The sequence below is a fragment of the Pseudopipra pipra genome, chromosome 4 (assembly GCF_036250125.1).
Source record: "Pseudopipra pipra isolate bDixPip1 chromosome 4, bDixPip1.hap1, whole genome shotgun sequence".
Taxonomy (NCBI): domain Eukaryota; kingdom Metazoa; phylum Chordata; class Aves; order Passeriformes; family Pipridae; genus Pseudopipra; species Pseudopipra pipra.
The window spans coordinates 70359770-70379258 of NC_087552.1; the positions used below are offsets into that span (position 1 = coordinate 70359770).

The following is a 19489-nucleotide window of genomic DNA, read 5'->3' on the forward strand; positions in this document are numbered from 1 at the left end:
AGCCAGTGTTAACAAAACGGGAATTGCTGAAATTGAGACTGGCAAAGACCTTCAGAGATGATTTAAATCCACCCTCTGTAACAGCAGTACAAAAGCATCCATCAGCCTCATTAAACCTTCTGAAATAGATAACCTCACCTCAGTCATCTGAAATTTTCTGGTTTTAATTGGTCTCCAGCTTCCAGGCACGAGACATCAGGGAACAAAACACCACTTCAGGAATGTTTAGCATCTCAGTTCTAAGATTCTTCACAAGTACCAGCACAACCCAGCCCTGCGAGGCAAAACAGGCGAGCAGGGAAAGTGCTGACCTTGTTACAGGCACAGTCTTTGCTTCCTTCTCCTTATGTGAAACTGTAAATGTGTTGGGGAAGGGCGTCTGAGATCCTGAACTCGGTAGAAAACAATCTTACTTGGATGCTTCTGCTGCTACTGACATGAGCATTTCGTAAAATAAACACATCCGACTGCTTTTTCTTTCCTGTTGGGACTCCCAATACACTACACCAGCTGCTGTAGATTCTGAAACAGATGCATCGCCAGGAACTGGATCACAACAATTTATATAACCCAGACACGAGGGGACCGAAAGCTACCTATGGTCATAATTACCTGCTCGTACGGATGTGCCCTCAGTGGCTCTCCTGCTAATTAAACAGCAGGTTGGGTCATCCATCAAAAGAATTCACGAGTAAAGCAACGGAGGTCATTAAAACAAGCCTTCAGCTAAAAGCAGGTGTGCACGAAGGTTTGCAAACAAGGCTGAGCCTGTGCAGAGGAGTGGAGCTGCTGGGGCTGTGTGTGAGGGTGAGGAGGTGAGCCTTCAGCAGCAGAGCTGCGCTCCACAAGCACCCAGTGCCCCGAGGACACAGCCTTGCACTCACAGCGTTTGGCAAATTGCTGAGATACCAGCAAAACGGTACAGCGGGGCTGTAACACAGAGGCTCGTCAGCACCTCAGCTACAGCCTTATTTATACTCACAGAACTTCTCCCCCTTTCCCCTGGCAAGGCCTCATTTCAGTGCAGGTTTCAGAGCAGTCCTGAAACGAGGTGGATTTCAGCTACTCATGACAGGCACATACGCCAAACTGCTGCACAGACTGGAAGCAGAAATGATCTTTGCCCTCATTATGCCTCTCCGCTGCTCTGCCGAGGCTGTAATGACAGAGACAGGGCATGTACTGGCAGCCCTCAAGCGGAATAAAAATGACTTTCTGGACCACAGGAGAGTTGCTGATATTTTGCCCCTTCCACCTCCCTCCTTCAGTGCTGCCACGGGGAAAAAGGAAACAAGAAGAGGAAAAAGGACTCACAATTAAAAACAGCTCTTCTGATCATTACATGGATATCCTTGGGAATACACCTGGTGACAGGAGCCATGAAACATTTGTTAATAAAAACAAGAATGCCCAGGTACCCTGGACAGATGAAACAGTGCCAGAGCTCTGTGAACAGCCTCCCAACTCTATAAAGGCACAGAGAGATGCGTTGTAACTGCAAGAGGAACCTGTGCTTGTATTTCCTATTATCATCTTTATTTCATTATCCTCCTTTCATACCACATGGGCAAGATCTAGGAAAGAAATAAACAATGAAACAACTGAAAAAACACCTTTCTAGTTTGGCCTTTTCCTCTGCTTACATCATCATCTGCTCTTCCCCTCCACAACTTTTTCTTTCCAACCAACATTTCCTCTGTTATTTTCAGCCAGATGATTTCTGAAAGGTACAATCAAACCCACAGTTTCATACTGAAGTATAAAGAAAATAACAGAGTCAATTTTTTATGGCATTGAAGAACTATCAAAGAAATCATAAATCACTTCAAAATACCAGCACAGTAGGAACCTGGAAATTTTTACCTTTACAAGCCACTTTTCTCACTGTATGCCAATATTGTGCTCCCCCACGACAGTCTACTTTGAGGCTGCAGAGGAGCTGCCCTAAAGGCTTCCTACATATCTGCAAATGAGGCTGCTGCAGAGACAGCTGGTAGAAGAGGTTTCCATGTGGAAAAGCAGTTTGTAATCAACTGGAAAACCACTGGTCAAGCAGAGAAGCACCTCAATGCAGCAGACTTATGAAGGAAGTAGTTCCCAGTGAAACACCATTGCCTTCTGCTTGGCCAGTGGATAACCCTGGAGCAATGAATTCCTGTATCACTAGGAGATGATTTATTAGTCGCAAAAGTTGTGTTATATTTTTATTATCTTCACAGATAAATCAGGCCAGCAAGACATCCGTAACCATACACACAAAATATTTATCAAAACAATTAACATTACAAATCTCCTTTTAAAATAATTTATTTCACTGATTTCTTTTTTAAATGGTACTGTCTTACAACATACATTATTCAACAAAGATGTGCTGAACAGACTCTAAAATAAGAAACACTTAAATTAAGCAATTGTCTCCGATTAGAATTTTGATTTCACCTACATCCTAACTTGTAAACGTTTGCTGGAATACACTTCTGTTGTAGGCTTGATTTTTTTTGTGCTTACAAAAAAACAGCATCAAGTTTCCAGATGTTGAAAAGAACAAGTTATTGTACGGCAAGTTTGCATTCAGTTCAACATACAAGGCAACCAAATGATTCTGTCGTTAACGTTAGCATCATGTATATTTTAGTTCACTGCACTAACATTTAAACTAAAAACTTCAAACCACATAATCTCTTAAGTGACTAACATTTAAAAGGCAAGCAGTAATACCCCGAAAGCTTACGCAGGACACACAGCTAAGATGGGGGGTCGCTCGACAAAGGCTGAGGGTGTGTGTATGGCTGCTTTTTCTTGTAGGAAGCCCACCTGCAGACGGGGCAGCAGTGCCGCCCCCCCGCCAGCCACATCACGATGCAATTCTGGTGGAACACGTGGCCGCACGGCAGGCCCATGAGCAGGCAGCCGCTCGCGAAATTCTCTAGACACACCACACACTCTGTACAGTGCAACATCTCGGGGGGCCAGGCCGACCAGTCTGGCTCCATGTCGCCTGCGGAGCTGCACGAGCCGTAGGACCTCGCTTTCCGTCCGCATGGCTCGGGATGACAATATTTGTTGGCACACGGGCAGGGCCCAGCGCCGCACCGATGCTCTGCTTCGCTGCACCTGTGAAACGTGCTCAGCTCATCGTCCTCCGAGGCCTCCCTGTCGCTGCTGAAGACCTCTTTGTTTTCACTGTCAGAGTCACTCTCGCTGTCCGGAAAGGTTTCCAGCATCTCCTCATCGGAATGGGTGCCGAGGCATTTAAACCTCCACATGGGTAAGTTTTTTATGTAATCGGTTGGTATCAGAGGGTGAAGCCAGAGATCGGGGAAAGCCAACCGCTCTAAGAACAAATCTGGGTCTTCATCCCAATCTGAGTCGAAAGGGAAGTGTTGAAAAGAAGCAATAGGATGAAACAAGTAGCTGGTGTACCAGTCCCACAGGCTCGACAGCCACTCAAGATTATTAGCATTTACTTCATCGGTGTTGTTATTGCGTCTTCTCTTCTTCTCAAAGTAATCGATTAGTAAACCATGACCAAGGTATGTGCTGAGGAAGAGGGCTGGATGTGAGGAGTAGAACATCCAATCGGCTCTTACCCAAGAAGCCAAAGTAGTTGTGTTAGAGTACCTGAAGAGTTTTAAGCTGTACTCATAAAAGCTGTCTAGGTAGGGTAGTTGCAAAAAACCTAACACTGGTAGCCAGGAAATAATTAACAGTGAATTATACGTCCCTAAAGTGCTTATGAGAACCACAAAACGCTTTATAGTGGCTCCTTGGGTAATAAACAGGTCCATCCAAGCCATCAGATTAACCAAAACTAAGCTTAAAACAAATAAATCGTTAACTTCTGGTTGTAGCGAGCGCAAAAAGGAATCCATGGCACGTAGTGATATAAATTCACCAGTGTTATTCCCATACCTGTAAATCCCCTCAGGAGTCCTAAGTATGTACGATGGCATCTTGTAGACACCAATTTCTGCCATGTAGCTTTTGTTGTCCCAGTTTTCCACGTTCACAAAAATAAACTCTACTCTCCCAGTAAACTTTACACTTAGTGCAGAGAAGAACGCCGGGGGCTGGTCCAGGTTGGCAAACAGGTATATTTTCACCCGGTACTGGTCACTTTTGTTCCATTCTTCTTTCAAGTGCTCGGAGTTGTAGATGGTTTTGATCCGAGAAGCGGCGTGGGCTGTGATCCACTTGAAAATGTGCTCCACTTCGATCCTGTGCCCGCTGTACTCCTTAATCATGACTTTTCCCTTGGAGGTACTGGTTTGTGGAACCGACATGATGAGGGTGGATTTCAGCCAACCCCTCCTCTTGCAGTATCTACAAAGAAAACGGCAGGTTAGACCACAGAGTTTCACAGGCCTGGAGCTGAGTCCTTGAATCTGCGTTCTGAGCCCAAAAATGAGACATGCTGAGCACCTGGTCTGTTTGCAGTTGTTTTAATGAAGCTGACACGTGTCCACTTCCTACTGGGGCATTTTGGCAGGATGCAGACAGGCTAAAGGGTGAGGTGAGGGAGCTCGCCACAAAACCAGCACAGCAGGAAGCAGACACATTCTGCTGGATTATTTGGCCTAAGAGAATATCCACAGTCTGGAAGGCAGATGGATGAACCCCAAATCCACACCTAAAAGAAGAGGATCTTCACGGCTGAACCCCAAGTCATGGTCCAGACTATGAGATGAACCTGATTACTCAGAAGATCCTTTCTCTCCTACCATGATCACTACACCCAATTTATGTAGTCCTCCTTTTAGGAAATGCCTGGCAAGTTTCAACAATCAAAGCATGACAGAGTCAACAGGCACCCAGACTGTTCTGAGAACCCTGCATATGAAAATAGGAACCACCAGCCTCATTCACCATCCATCTTACCTACACTCTCTCTGGTTTTGATCTGTCAACATGTGTTTAGACAATGACAACGCCTCACCTCAGGAATCTGAATGTAACATTTTTAGAAAGAGCTGTAAGATATTACCCTGCTAATGAAGGTATCCTGACTACTGCAGGGTGCAGTGTTCTGCTGAATTTCAGCTCCAATCTGATTAAAACTATTCACGAGGGTTTACTCAGCAAAACATTTCTTGTATTAAAAAAAATCTAATTCATTTAGAACATAGTATTTGATCAGAACATTAAGACTACTTACAAGCTGTGCAAAGAGAAACACTGCCAAATTTTTAAGATGTTCAAATACCAGCATTTTGATTAGACAAGATTATTTTGCATAAGCACTACAAAGCCTAAGAATTTCCTCTTATGATTAACTTTGAGATTTCTGTAAACATTTAGGACTTAAGCTGTGTAAGATGTGCGTATCCATACATGCCACTGGAATTCTAGACAAAGTCTCCTGTCATGTAAAGCAAATGCCTCCAGCAAAATGTTCAAAAAAAGCCTATTTTTACAGCAGTAGAGATTTATTAATAGCTTCTCTGGCTTTGTTCTTCTTCCTTGTTCGAAATCATATGCAAACACAGTGACTCCTGCACAGCACACTGTATGTTGTCCAAGGGTGTGTGCCAGTTTACATATAAACATACATTTGTCAGGGAACAGGATTTGTCAGTAACTCTAGGAAGCAGGCACTGTTTCCAAGGTTCATGCTAACCTGGTCTCCCCTTTCCAGATGGTGATACAACACCTCTACAACTGATATATCTGCCTTTGTCCTGAGCAAGCATAGTTCCAGTCCCTGAATGCCTGGACTGTAAGGCCAAACTCTCCTGTTCATTCTTTTCCATTGCTGTGTCACGCTCTCCATGGTCTAATCATGCATTTCCCACACGATGCTTTAAGAAGCTGCAGAACTGTGTTTATGAGGCTGATAAATAATGTAATGGAGAATTCTGAGCAGACTTTAGTAGAGATAAAAACACGAATAAAGTCACCTTCTGTCACAGGTACTTTTATAACACAGTGAGCCCTTGCTGTAACAACAAGGGAACACAACTGAGCCTTAAGATATTCTTGGGATTCAGATAATCCTTTAAGGATATACCTGGGGTCACTGGAACAGTTAAAAGTGCCGGTACGTATTCCGAATCTTGACACTTTCTTCACCATTTTCTCCCAATGGACTTTACCCACCAGTGGGCTTCTGTCATTTGCTATGACCTGTTGCCAAAAGGAAATATTAGTTTAGTATCACAGTCAGTTTGCTTCCTGAAATAAAGAGCAAATTCAATGAAAACAGAGAGCTAGTCACACTTGATACTGCTTTCCCCTTCTCTCAGGACATAGAATAGATGTGTACAACTGGGAATCACCCTAAATGTCTTAGGAGAGTGAAGCTCTAAGACAGAAATGCAGTTTCTGCAGAAAGACAGAAGTGCATCAAAATATTAAGTACCTAAAAGGAGCGGTAGTTACTAAAACCCTTGTGAAAATAACAAAACTATCATTAACCAGTTCATAGTAGGGGAGAAAGGAAGAGGGTGCAGCAGGTTCCTCTTCTGTGCAATAAAAAAGACCATAATTTTATTATAATTCTCCATCAAAAGTTACAACATACCAAAGAAATGTTGTCTCAGAGCAACTAAATGAGTTGGATAATGCATGTACCTGGTACCAGATTAAACTGCCAACAGCCACTCCTGAGTGGTGGAAAACAGTGATTAAACTCCCAGATAATGCCTAAAAATCTTGACTCCTTCCAGCTTTACCAGTGACTCACTCTGTAACTTTATTTGACTGTTCCACCAACTCCAATGCCCCATCTGGCCATTTCATGATGATAATTCGCCGTGATATATCCCAAGGTTTAATTTGTTCTAACCCAGTATATTAAAGTCGTACTTCAGGTTACCTCGCTGTGAGCTTCTGCTGACACAGATGATAAAGAAGCAGCACTCATCCTCCGACCTATAACTGTACAGGGAAGGGAAAAAAAATCCCACAAGGAAAAGAAAACCCTGCCTGTGCCTGCAGTTGGCAGGTAATTTTGAATGACATGACTGATCACGCACTATTCCATCAGCCGTCGAGTTATCTATTTTAGAAGCGCCTCACATGCCTCTGCAGGCTTAATGGCAACCACTTAAAATATATTTTTAAATTAAATTTTGAAAGTTCCATTTGTTAGATATTTGTTTACCCGCCATTAAACTTATCCCAGTCGTCTTCTGACTTAATAACCTCAAATGTCAGCTTGCCCCAGGAAGTTCGTCTGTCACCATGATTAACAGTTCTCTATGTACAGACCTGGAAAGTGTGCCTGGCCTTTGAGACTCAGAAATATTATCTGCTTTGTGGTAAGTAACATCCTCTCAGAAACTTAAAATAATTCACCAAGCAGAACGCTCTACAAAGGGAAACAAACTGAAGTCACAGATTACACTCCCATTCCACTGAGCCTAGAATGTTTAAATAAAACCAGAGGTGAACATCTAGGTAAGAATCCTTCAAGTTATTCTCAAAACACACATATCACATAGAAAAGCCTTTTTGATTAGCTAAATGTAACCTTCAAGCACCAAGACAACCAACTGGGAAATCTGTTGTATTACTGAGGCTTCTTTACATCACCCAATGTAACTGAAGCAATTACTTCGTATATTTTAAACTTCTTCCTTTCATACACTTCAATTAAAAGAGAACAAATTCATAGACACCTTAAAGCCAGAATATCCTCAGAGCTACTACTGAGAGCATTTTAATGTTATGTACAGGAAGACAGATCCTGCTCACTGTTTCTTCTGTCTGACACTAAAATATTCACTTAAAGTGTCAAGAGAAGGAGATTTATTGCAAATAAGAGTCATCACTATGTTTTACTGTCATCTGGCTGTTTGTACTGGTGAATTTTTTGGCACCAGTTAAATTCCTTTCCTAAGAAAAAGTCTTTCCTTCTGGAGAAAGTTATTTATGCTGAAGGACAATGACAGAACCAGCAGTCTGTATTTTGTAACTACACAGAGGAACCCTACTGTGGTTTTGCACACTGAAGCTCTGTAAAATTCCTTGGGCTCATGCTTTTTTATATCATTATGGAAAAAAATCCAAATAAACATATCCACTGCAGCTGCTCCTCGCAGGCAACACCCACTTACAGCACTGGGAGTTCACCACATGGAGGCAAGGGTTTGGAATTTTGGAAAGCAGTCATCACCTCTGTGGATGAGGGAGTCCAAGAAAGTACTGCAGGTTAAGCAATCACAATGCAATTCAGTTTAAATTAAAAATAACCTGCAAACACTTGTAACAGATTTTATTTAAGAAGTGTGAATTTTGATAAGAAAGAAATGTAGCTTAAAAACCTGTGACTGAGGAGTCTGGGAATTTGAATGTGGAAGAGGCCTGGAAAATTCTTCAAGTCCATGGTGTTAAAGCTATGAGGATTTTATGTTTCAAATAAGGGGAAAAAAAGAAGGGTTGTCAAGTCCTGTACCTCTTCCTAGCAATCACTTCCAAAGAGATGTTAGAAGTAGTTTGACAATCTACAAGGATTTAAAGAAAAGGTCAAAAGGAAGAGCTATCAAAGCAAGATATGCAAGAAAAAAAGAGTAAGGAGAAATGAGCAATTCAAGTTAGACTGTACAAAGACTATTACAAGCTGTACCAAAAGGTTCTTCAGTCATATGAATAGGAACAGAACTGGGGGAAAAGCAGCAGGATCACCATACAATGAAGACAGGATAGAAATGTAAGATAATTTTCTTTTTAAAGTTAAATTATTGCTATGACTCAGCTTTCAATGAAGAGGAGATGGCTGGCCATGGACCAGCAACTTCATGGGAAGAGACTATCACCCAAAGATGGAAACAAAACTCAAATAACACACACCAGAGTAAGCAGGAAACCTCCATCCCAGAACTGTAACACAAGCACACGAAATCACAGGAGAACCTGTGAAGATTTCTTATAACCCCCTGTCAGGCTAATTCACATTTTGACAGCAGAACAACAAGTTAGTAGCTATATTTAAGAACAAATGAAAAAAAAAAAATCCCACCAGTTTGATCTCAGTAGGATGCAAAACTACAGAACAAATTTTAAAGTTGCAGAGATGGTTACATTTTCCACCCCATTCCAGCATGCAAGTACTGAAGATGTATCATTTCTGACTGAGAGCTAAACATCCCTCTTTTCCTGGAGAAGAAGAACCGCATTTCAAGTGTAAGAAAATGCAGTACCCCGTTTGTAGTTTGGTAGAGTATCATGAATTATGCCACATGGAAAATTTACATGAGAACTAGAGATAAACTTCTATATTGAGTAAAAAAAAATAAAGCTTTAAAGTGAGCAAGAAATTGGCTATGGCAAGAAGACATCAAAATGCCAGCAAGGTGCTAACAGGCTTCTTAACAGATTTACCTTAGAGCTCAGTTCAGCAGATATTCCTACTAATGCCCTTCCTGCGGGAGCCTGAAGTCTCCCAAAGCCATTTGTACACGACATAAAACTGGGAAGGCACATCTGTGTAGGAAAGAGGATTATAACGCCATGCAGGAAGAGCTGCACAAATCTTGTAATGCAGAGTGTCACACATGAAATTGAGTTCAGTAATGAACAGGACACTCGGGGAGTTCATCACTCAGGAACAGCGATGGGAGGAAAAGCCTGGGGCTATCAGTTGCTCCACAAGAAAACATGAGCCATCAATATTAACTGGCTGCAAAATAAGCAAAGCCCAGGATATATTATACCCGACAAAACACACTGGTTGACTGACTGCACATACTGGGAGGAGTGGGGCTGACATCAGGAGTCAGTGAAACTAAAGGGCAATGTCAATTTATGCCGGATAGGAACAAATTAGCCATGAATACACCCAAGCCAGAAGTCAGACACACATTCCCAGGAAGAGAAAAGTCGATAGGAGTATTTGGACAATTTACAATGTAAGAGAGACACACTATTTAATGTTATAGAAATAAAGCCCAAGCTCACAAGAGCAGGCTAGCACAGCTGAGAAACAAACACCATCTCTGGAGGAACACAAACACAAACCCTTCCAGCTTTTCTTATTATTAGCTATGTTCACAATCTGTAACATATCACATGTCAGAGTGACAGGTAAGACAATGAGGGTAACTCAATTAATCCATTAATCATCTTAATGGGCTAAGAGAATCCAACAGGATCACAGTAACCCTGCCATTTAACAACTTGACATCACAGAACAGATCTGCTCCCGAAACTACACCTAAAACAGGCCAGAGGACTGGCTCTGACTGCAGGGTTTGAACTCCCATCTCTGTATTTGAATTATTCACTTCTTTAGTAGGAGAAGATGCTGGAGAGAAGGACAAGCTCTCACTGAGCATCCACCCACAAACTTCCTCTGAAGTCTCAAACACGAGTTTCTTCATACTCCATCTGTGAATTTGGGAGGACCACACCATATCCCAAGAGCTCAGGAGATTCTCAACCAATGACTATGAAATTCTGCAGGATAAGTTATGCCACTAAGATGTGCAAAGTAAAAATGGAAAGGTGTGGGTTTGGAAATCTCCTTTATTTCTACATGTTCTGATTGAGATTTCTTGTTTAGCTTCCACAAATCCCAAAGAAGGTGGCTTCCAGGTGCCACAGAAAACAAAATGCAAATAGAATTTGACTAGGGACACACAATACTGCAATTGCTGAAATCCTGATTTCAACCAACATTTGAACAGGGAGCTTTTGCACTGGAAGAGTTCTCCTGACATTCAAATACACAGAATTATCCCAAAAGAGATTAATTAAGTAATGAATAGAATCGTTTTGATCTATATGTTAAAGCAGTCACAGTTATGACCTTAAAGAAGCAAACAGACTTGAAGAGCAAATACCCCAGACACAGAAAAATACAAACACTTGGAAAAACAGGACAAAGTCAGCAAGGCACTCTGCCTCTCTTGCCTAATCTAAAACCAAAGTGTATCGTGTAGGTGCGTCGGTATTGCAACAGCTACTTTAGAACCATCATCAATCCAGCTGCTCCTTAATTTGCAGTTATCATTAAGCATTTTTAAAGATTATTTTATGAAACATACATTGTTAAAATAAAAGTAAAAATATGACTGAAATTGGCTCAAGGAAACAGAGCTTACTTTAAGAGTTTGCTATAACAATGCAAAATGCAAAGACAGACTCCTCTTCAGGTACCCCTGAAGGACTTCAGCATGACATGATAGTGACCTCACTTGAGCATTCTGCTGCTTTCTGTGCATTTAAATCAGATCTTGTTCAATCTCTTTCAGGCAGGTATGCAGAGAACTCAAAACAGGTCACAGTAACAAGATTTGGTCTCAGTAAGTTTTGAACCTCCCTCACAACTAAAAATGTTAAAATATCACAAAGCATGAGAATGAGTCAGAGATGGGCAAATGTAGAACAGGCTCTTCATGGTATTCCAGCTCTCATTATTTTAACCAATTCTAGCTGAGATACCAGGTGTCAGGAACACCTGCTCATACCAAGAGCACACAATTTTGAATACACATGAATAGCCAAAATGTGGGTTTATTAGCCACAAAGACGACGACTCCAAGTGCTCCTCAACTCTGGGCACTAGGGCACTGTGACAGGCTTTAAACTTTCAGGAAGAACAAAACCTATGAAGTAAGAGACACTATTCCCTGTTGCATACACACACAGACACACACACACGCACATACAGAGGGTTCTCCCAGATGCAGTGAGTCCTCACCCAGCCTCAGCAAGTCACTCTCTGCACAAAGCAATACAGACATTTGAATTGGAAAAAAACTATGGCTTTGCCAAAGTCAAAACTGATTTCTAACTGATTTAATGAACAGGTAAGGTTGTATGTACGTGAGAACTGTCAGTCTGGCTCAGCAGTTTCCAGTTTGAGACACCCACGAACTCCTCGTGCCTGGGGAGGGTAAATGAGCAGAGAAAGCCCAATATTACTGTACAGAGTCCATGCACACACTGGAAGATTTTTAGGGCTCCACAAAGATTCAAAAACTCTAGTCTATTAATTAATTAATTCTTACGTGCTTTTCATAGAGCCCTTTCTAATCAACAGCTATGTTGCCAACTGTGCTGCCGTAGATAAAAGAGAAGTAAAAGTTCTTGGAAAATTCTCATTCGGAATACAATTAATTATAAATGGACTGGTGAGTTACTTATTAAAAGCTTGGAAAAAAGCTCACTTATTCCAGAGAATGTCAATGAGTTTCTACATGACTGTCTGCACTTTTATTAACTCTGAGACATCTCACTCTCTTGTTTATTATCTTTCATTGTGCTGATGGAACTGAATTTCTGCATAGTTGCTCTTTCCTAAGAACTCACAACTGGTTCAGAATCCACCCATATGGACTGGAGATATCTGGAGATCTCTTGCTTTTCTGAGAAAAGAGATTTTGAGAAATCAGATCAAAACAGGCAAAGACAAAGGATGACATCCATCACAGCACACAACAATTAACCACCTCAAAATTACATGGAGTTTCTCAAGGGAGGTGGGGTGATCTATGCACCTGATCTGAACAGCTCAGTTAAGCTGTCAGTTAAGTCAGAGGTTGAGAATAAATGAGCTTCTGTAATGAATTAACACCGATTCACAGGCAGCATGAGAACTATTACATTCCAGCTGATGGTATTCTGCACCCATGGCTGGATGTGAAGCCTCTCAAGAAGGAAACTGAAAGCTAAAAATCAGGTATCCTGTGGTAAATGATCCTGAAGGGCTATTGGAAAAGACAGAAATACTGAATGATGTATTTTTAAATTAATAGAGTGTTTCTACTTCATTTCCTTTTAGCAAGAACAGCTGATCACCTGGCAAAATCCAAAAGGCAAATATAACAATTGCAAGCAAAAGAAAGAACGAACAGACCACCACCACCAAAGTGTTGTAGGCACATCCCTTGCACTGTGACTACACCACTTGAACTAGGAGCTGAGATGCAGAATAGCCTGCAGCATTTTACATCCATAATAATGGTCTTTTCACTTCTACTAGACATGATCAAAATGTTTGTTCCCGTAATTCAATGCCAAGAAGAAAGTTCCCTTTACTTCTCTCTACCACTACGTTACAGTAGGGACTTTTAAAATAAAAATATACATTAACTTAGATTTTAACTTCATTCAAAGAGGATTTTTATTTGCAGCTCACTTACTGTAGGTTTTTAAAAAGTCACTATGGCTATGATACTGTTGGATGTGACAGGTTTCTAGAGACTAACGAGAGAGCACGAGCCATACCAGAGTCTGGAAAAGTAAGAACACTCCGTGTTACTCCTCTACCAACAAGAGAAGCAGCTCCACAAACTACCACTCACCCTCCCTGCCAGCCAGAGCAGTGCACAGCAGCAGCTGACAAGCAAGAAGAACGGCATAAAGGGAAAGGTGATGAGATCATGAGCTAATAGGAGAAAGAACATGCTGCTGTCTGTGGCCCTACGGAAGCGCCACACAGGAGCTGTGAACAGCTACACTGGTAAACAAATTACCACTGAACAGGGATGCTTTGCATGTGGATTTCCAGAAAATAAAGAAACAAACCCACAAACACTGATTCCTTGTGTACTGACTTGGACTTTCTTCAAGGAATTCATCTCGCTGACTCTAGATGACAAATTCACATCTCAATTTGTGTCAAATACATCAAGAAGTAGAAATTGTTTCCTCCTTTCCCTTTGATTCTCTGCAGACAGTGACGGCTATCACACTGCCCGCCTGTGCCACATCAGACATTTCATTTACATAATAAAAATCATCTTCAGAGTCCCAGTCTTCCCATACAGAGTTATGAAGTGTTCAAAACCAACTCAACCAACAGCCACTGCGCCAGCTGAGCCAGAACTGCTCCTCTCCTTCTGCTCCTGAAAAGGATCTGGAGATCCCTTCTGCTTCCCAGCCAGTAGCAGGGGAATCTCCGACCTTGCCAAGCCCATCCGCAAGACATCCTCACTCTCCACTGTTCCCTGCCTAAATCATCGAGCTGGTTAATTAGCTGTGAAGTTTCCACAGGATGCCTAACGGTAAAGGAGGATGGGCAAGGGTTAGAACAGGGAAGAGATGGTAAAAACTGGCTCTGCAGGGACAAGGCCTAAGAAAAAGCAAGGAAAAACCTGTGGAAGGACACGAAGAAAGCCAGCATAGGAGTTATCCAGACAGGAGTTACAGTGGGGAATGGAGCAAATGAAAACTCAGAAGTGACGAAAACTCGAGAAGCAAGAATGAAAAATAGGAATTTGACATGTCTTGTGGTTTTTATTGTAGAGAAACAGACAAATAGCGTTCAGTAAATTATTCAGTAAATTCCACTAATTTTTTTTTCCACAGCTATTGTGACCAACTGAATAGCTGTGCAAATATTCCCAGAATGATGACAACATTCATCACACTAGAGATATCAAAGCACAGCCTATCTGATCTGCTATTAGGAAGCCAGTGGAAAATATATTACAAGTAAAATTCTGCAAGCAACAGACAACAGAGAACTACCATATTTTACCCTTTTGAGCTGCATGGGGAGAAGGGAAGGTTTTTCATAGCATATTCATGCTTGTACTTATCAACTAGCTTGGAGACATGTAAACTTCCTTTCAGCACTCTGCTTCAAGAATGCCCTTCTGCATGATTTAAACCTCAAGCTTGGATTCAATAAACTGCAAATACATCTTTTCCAAAACACAACTGCCATTTCTAGTCTGAAGGTAATCTGTTCTCTCACTGTCTATTTGGGGGTGAGATCTGATGTGGTGACAGTGCAGGTCTAATAAATGGATTATCAAGATTTAATGACTTCCTGTTACATAGAAAACATGAAGCGAGACCAGAAAAACCAGGTGGGAGCTATCGACTGAACAATTAATTGCCTGGTAGGGAATTCTGATTGCCTGATGTGACTGTTAGCAGGAAACTTATGCCTTAAAAAAAAACCAAACCTCTTACTAACAGAAAAGTTGACGCAGAAAATAATTCTATGTTTTGGTCTGGTTTACTTATGTTCTCAGGAGTGATGATGAATTGTTTCAGAATCCAATCTGAAAAAGTCTTTCTTTCTTTTACTAACTGATCTCTTATTCTCATGCAGCCCTGGGGGAGCACACTCCATAACTGGTGGGCCCAACAGATTTGGGAGAAGGTTAACTTTAAGCCCCAAGAGTGTGTTGTAGAAGCAGCCTGCTAAGCCTGGGAAGTAGCACACTGAGCTCTTGCCTTTGTGAAAAGCCAACAGAGATTTTACAAGTGCTCTAAGCCACTTAGATAAACAGAAACTTAAATCAGTTGGGTCTGAGCCTGTAAGGCAGCCAAAAGGAAGAGCAGCACCAGAAGCACCTCTCCTGTGCCAGCTGGGAGCATCTGTGCTAATGCACCTACTTCACATCACACAGGCTCTCAGAATACCAGGGCCAAGGACTTGCATACTCTGTGTACTTAAGTGTGTGCTGCTTTGCTTGTTTTCTGGTTCTAAAGTGCCTGCTTTTCAAAAAGCAATCCACAGAATAACAGGTTTTATTTTTCTTCCTGATTGTATAGGAATTCTGGCACTTCCAGCCTCTCCTGCGTTTTTTTTTAAACAGATTTATTCCTCTATTCCTTATCTCCCAGATATAATTTATCTTTGTCACCAGATCCCTCTGTTATACATTTTTACAGCTAGTTAACTACCCTCATAAACTCCTCCTTTGAAACACATTTGGGGTGTGATAAATATATAAAAAGAAACGATTGAATTTCTATACCTGTACCAGCCAGATCCCATCTTTTGTGTCTTCTACAAGCTCATAGAAGTGCATTTCACCACTAAAGTTTGTACTGGAAACCGATTCAGAGGCCTCTTCCTCCTTGAGAGCTGAATAAAGCTCTCCTTCCATGAGGTCTCCTGAAAAAAGAGACAATTGGAGAAATTCAGTTAAAATGGCACTCGAGAAAGATCACTTTATAAATTCTAGTAACAGTTTAACTAACTGTATTTGCGTGGTTGCTCAGAGAGCCTTTTCAGTACAGAGGCAGCTAAACTTTAAAGTTATTATAATTCCATCTCTAGTGATATGACTATGAACAATCTGACTTCATCTGTCAGACCGCAGAAGACATGAATGCTCTGCTTCTGATTACACAGAGGTACCACACATGCAACTGAGCACACAAAGGAATAAAAGAACATTTTCTAAGCCTCGTTCTCTGCACATAACAACGTTCAGTGGCTGAGAGCAATTCAGGTTGATGCATCTTCGCTTTCGTTTCACTGGATAGCAGTTTTGCAGCAAGCTACACTGATAGTTCAGACTTCCAAAATTTTAATCAATAATTTTGTACCAAAACTCAGTGTTGCTCATCCTATTGCAATTAAGAATCTCAGGCAGAATAATTTAGCTGTTGGCTTCTGTTCGCACAGTTGGGAAAAGTTCCCATGAACTCCAATTGCAGCGACCTAAAGAGCTCACAGTAAAATTATCCGATAATGTTTCCTTCATAATCTCATTTCCTTCTCATGTCTCGTTTCACAATCATTACAAACGCTGTTAATGACAACCAGCATTCTAGTAACTAATCTATTAAGCTTTAAGAAATGAAGTCTTGTCCAAAAATGCTGTTTCTTTCAAAATATAAAAATAAGTGTAACAGCTGAAACCCTTGAGGGGCTTCCAAAAGAGGAAAGGAAAAAAAAAAAACCCACGGAAAAATGCTGCAAAGCCTGCTGGTATGAGAAGTGTTTCCATGACATTTGAAGAAGTTGGTTAATACAATTTGTTTGGAGTTAAACACTTCCCTGCAGCATATGCAACCCAAACATCATGACATCATGAAAGTACCTGACAGCCAAGGAGTGAAAGGGATTGGAAACACCTACCACTTTTTTTTACTTTTGCTTTTTACTGTTGTAGCAGCAAAGCTAGTAAACAACATAAAAACATAAATAAACAATGAACAATAACAGCAAATTGGACTTAAATGCCCAGGATTAATATCAATTATTTAAACTAGCATTTTTAAAGTTAAATGGAACTCACTGTATCCATCCAAATCCTTCTCCCTTTCTGTCCAGACATTAAGAGACCCTCACTGCCTATCCTGATTGCTGGGATTTCTCTCTCTTCTGGATCAGCAGCCCTTCGATCATTGATTTAAAAGCAGCTACTCACATTTTCCTGCTTGGCTGGCACTACAGCTATTACATCAGCCCCATCTCCCAATCCTCGGGGCCAGCTCCCCCCTGCTCCAGGCAGCACCCTTACTTTCAGGACACTTCTGCCATTCCTTGCATCTCCACTGCTCTTCACCCTCCCCTGTTCATCACTCCCCCCAGAAGTCCACCTCCTTCACCTGGTTTTCCCTTCTTCCCGAAACGCCTCCCTGCTTTTTTTTTTTCCAGGCTATTTTTTATATGCAAGATCTAGTTCTGCTCCCCCTGTAAAAAAACACCTCATCCCTGGGTACCCAACCCTTCTGCTCCTCATCTATGAAACCACCGCTTTCCTCGGGGCCCATCTTGACAGCCGTACCTGTAATAACCCCAGGAAGCGGGCAGGAATACAGGGAAGGGACCTGGCCCCAGCTGTAAACAGTGATCCACTGCAGCTATTTGGGTTCTTTCCTCTGTTTTTCACGGCAGGCGACATTCGCTCCCATCTGTGCCACCCTGGGTGACCCGACCGCCCGCAGCGGAACCCGAAGGGAAGGGAAGAGCAGGGAAGGGAAGGGCCACTGCTGGTGCCCCGTCCAGCGCAGGCCTTTCCCTCCGCTCAGCCCGCCCGGGCTCACAACGCCGCCGGGGTCTGACCGTCCCCCCCCGAGCTCCCCGGCCTCCCTCCACTAATCCCCGAGCTGGGGGGTCCAGCCCGCTCCCCACACCCGCCCTACGAAGGGAAGCAGCGCCCGGGTCTCCATCCCAAGGGCGCCCCGAGCCCCGCGGGGGTGGCCGGGGACCGACCTCCGTCCGTCCCTCCGGGTCACGGGGGAGCCCCGCGTACCTGACTTCTCCACCAGCTCCCGCACATCCTTCTTCTCGGGCAGCCCCGAGTGCCCCAGCCCGCGGCACTCCAGGATGGTCCGCAGCTTCCTGAAGCTCAGCGCCACCGGGTCCACCAGCTGCGTGGCGAGGAAGCCGCTCTCGTACCACGCCACGGCCTCGAACACCCGGGCGAGCACGAAGAGCGCCAGGAAGTAGAGCAGCAAACAGCACAGCTTCACCCACATCTTCCCGGGAGCGCCGAGCCGGAGGCCGGGCCGGGCAGGGAGGGAGGGAGGGGAGCGGGGGCTGTCAGGGGAGCGGGGCCGCGGCCCCCCCGCCTCCAGCCCGCCGCTGTCGCTGTCCCCGCCCCGGCGGAGCCGCGGAGACATAACAATGACGTGAGCGGCCGGCACCGCCCCCTTCCCCTTGTTCCCTTTCCCCTTTTTCCCCCTTCCCCTTCTTCCTCTTCTTCCCTTTTCCCCTTCCCCTTCCTCCCCCCCGCCGTGATTCAGCACCACGGCCCGACCCCGCATCGCCGCGCTCGGGGGGCGGCAGCGTCCCTGCCCCCCGCGGCAACTTTGGACCCTGCGGCTGCGCCTCCTGCGAGGAAAATAATATAGAAATACCTCGGATATCGGGGAGGGAGGGGGCAGGATCGGACCCCGACCCACGCGGATCACGAGAAGAAAAATATTTACGGAGCCAGAACGGGGACGATTTGTTCGGGCAGTTTTAGGACAGCTTAGTGGACACAGTTTATTTGGATTCGGGCTGCTGGGTGTAGGGATGATCCCTCCACTCCTCATTCCCGCAGGCTAGGCTTGCTCCCAACCCTGCTCCCAGCCCTTGGCTGGCGCGAAACCAAATTCCACAGCGAGCTCCATCTGCACGGGTCAGAACTCGGACTCCGCAGCTTTGCATTGGCGCTGGGAACTTGTGCCAAAGCCAGATGCAACCTGCGAGCACCACTGCGACTTCTGACACGGCTCTAAGTTGGGTCTGTGCTCACATGGGAAGCGTTTTGGGCACAGTCTGGATCCCCGTTTAAGTGGATCCAGAAAGAACCATCCCAGGCTGTACACCGAGCGTTGGGCTGCAAAGATACAATTTAGCCTGCTACAAAAAGCATACTAAAATCAAGCTGCTGCGTTGACATGAAGGCTCTCCTCTGAAGGAAACTCAACATTGCTTTTGTATGTTTAGTTATTTTAAGAATCCATAATTTGCATGAAAATTGGCAGCTCATAGAGATGAGCACAGAAATAGCACAGCTTAATTTTAAAAATACTGACAAACCCTCCAGAGTGTACGCGCTGTAATTCTGTACTATCAATTTTCAAAAAGGCACGCTAATATTGATCTGGAAAAAGCATTTAAACTGCTGTGCCCCTCAGAGCCTTTAAAACACATTTACAGGGTTCTCAGTGTGCTGATGTGATTTTAAAAGGAAAAAAAAAAAAACAACCAAGGTTTAGCCTGTTTTGTCAGGGAGCCACCACAGCCTCTTCAAGAAGAAAAATCACGACTGTATGTTCTTCAGGAATGGGCTCATTTTGGCTCCTGAAAGGGGAAGAGTGGAAGGATTGCAGACATAGTTCCTCACAAACAGCCCTTATG

The 19489-nt window shown here is 43.4% G+C and overlaps 1 protein-coding gene across 1 annotated transcript; it reads right to left on the minus strand.

The window, feature by feature from the left end:
* Positions 1–2191: 2191 nt before the first annotated feature.
* On the minus strand, positions 2192–18285 carry RNF103 (ring finger protein 103). The gene is made up of 4 exons (XM_064653498.1): positions 17892–18285; positions 15660–15799; positions 6008–6123; positions 2192–4323 (listed from the first exon to the last, which is right to left on the minus strand). Exons 1-4 carry the CDS (start codon positions 18259–18261, stop codon positions 2745–2747), a joined length of 2205 nt encoding a protein of 734 aa, XP_064509568.1. The 5' UTR covers positions 18262–18285; the 3' UTR covers positions 2192–2744.
* Positions 18286–19489: the final 1204 nt, after the last annotated feature.

What these genes read in the sequence shown, in the direction of transcription:
- RNF103 (XM_064653498.1), bottom strand. Translation starts at nt 18,261, where the DNA reads ATGTCTCCGCGGCTCCGCCGGGGCGGGGACAGCGACAGCGGCGGGCTG. An exon ending in GGAGCTGGTGGAGAAGTCAG is followed by an intron (nt 15,800 to 17,891) that starts GTACGCGGGGCT and finishes CTCTTTTTTCAG; the next exon opens with GAGACCTCATGGAAGGAGAG. An exon ending in ATGGGATCTGGCTGGTACAG is followed by an intron (nt 6,124 to 15,659) that starts GTATAGAAATTC and finishes TTTTGGCAACAG; the next exon opens with GTCATAGCAAATGACAGAAG.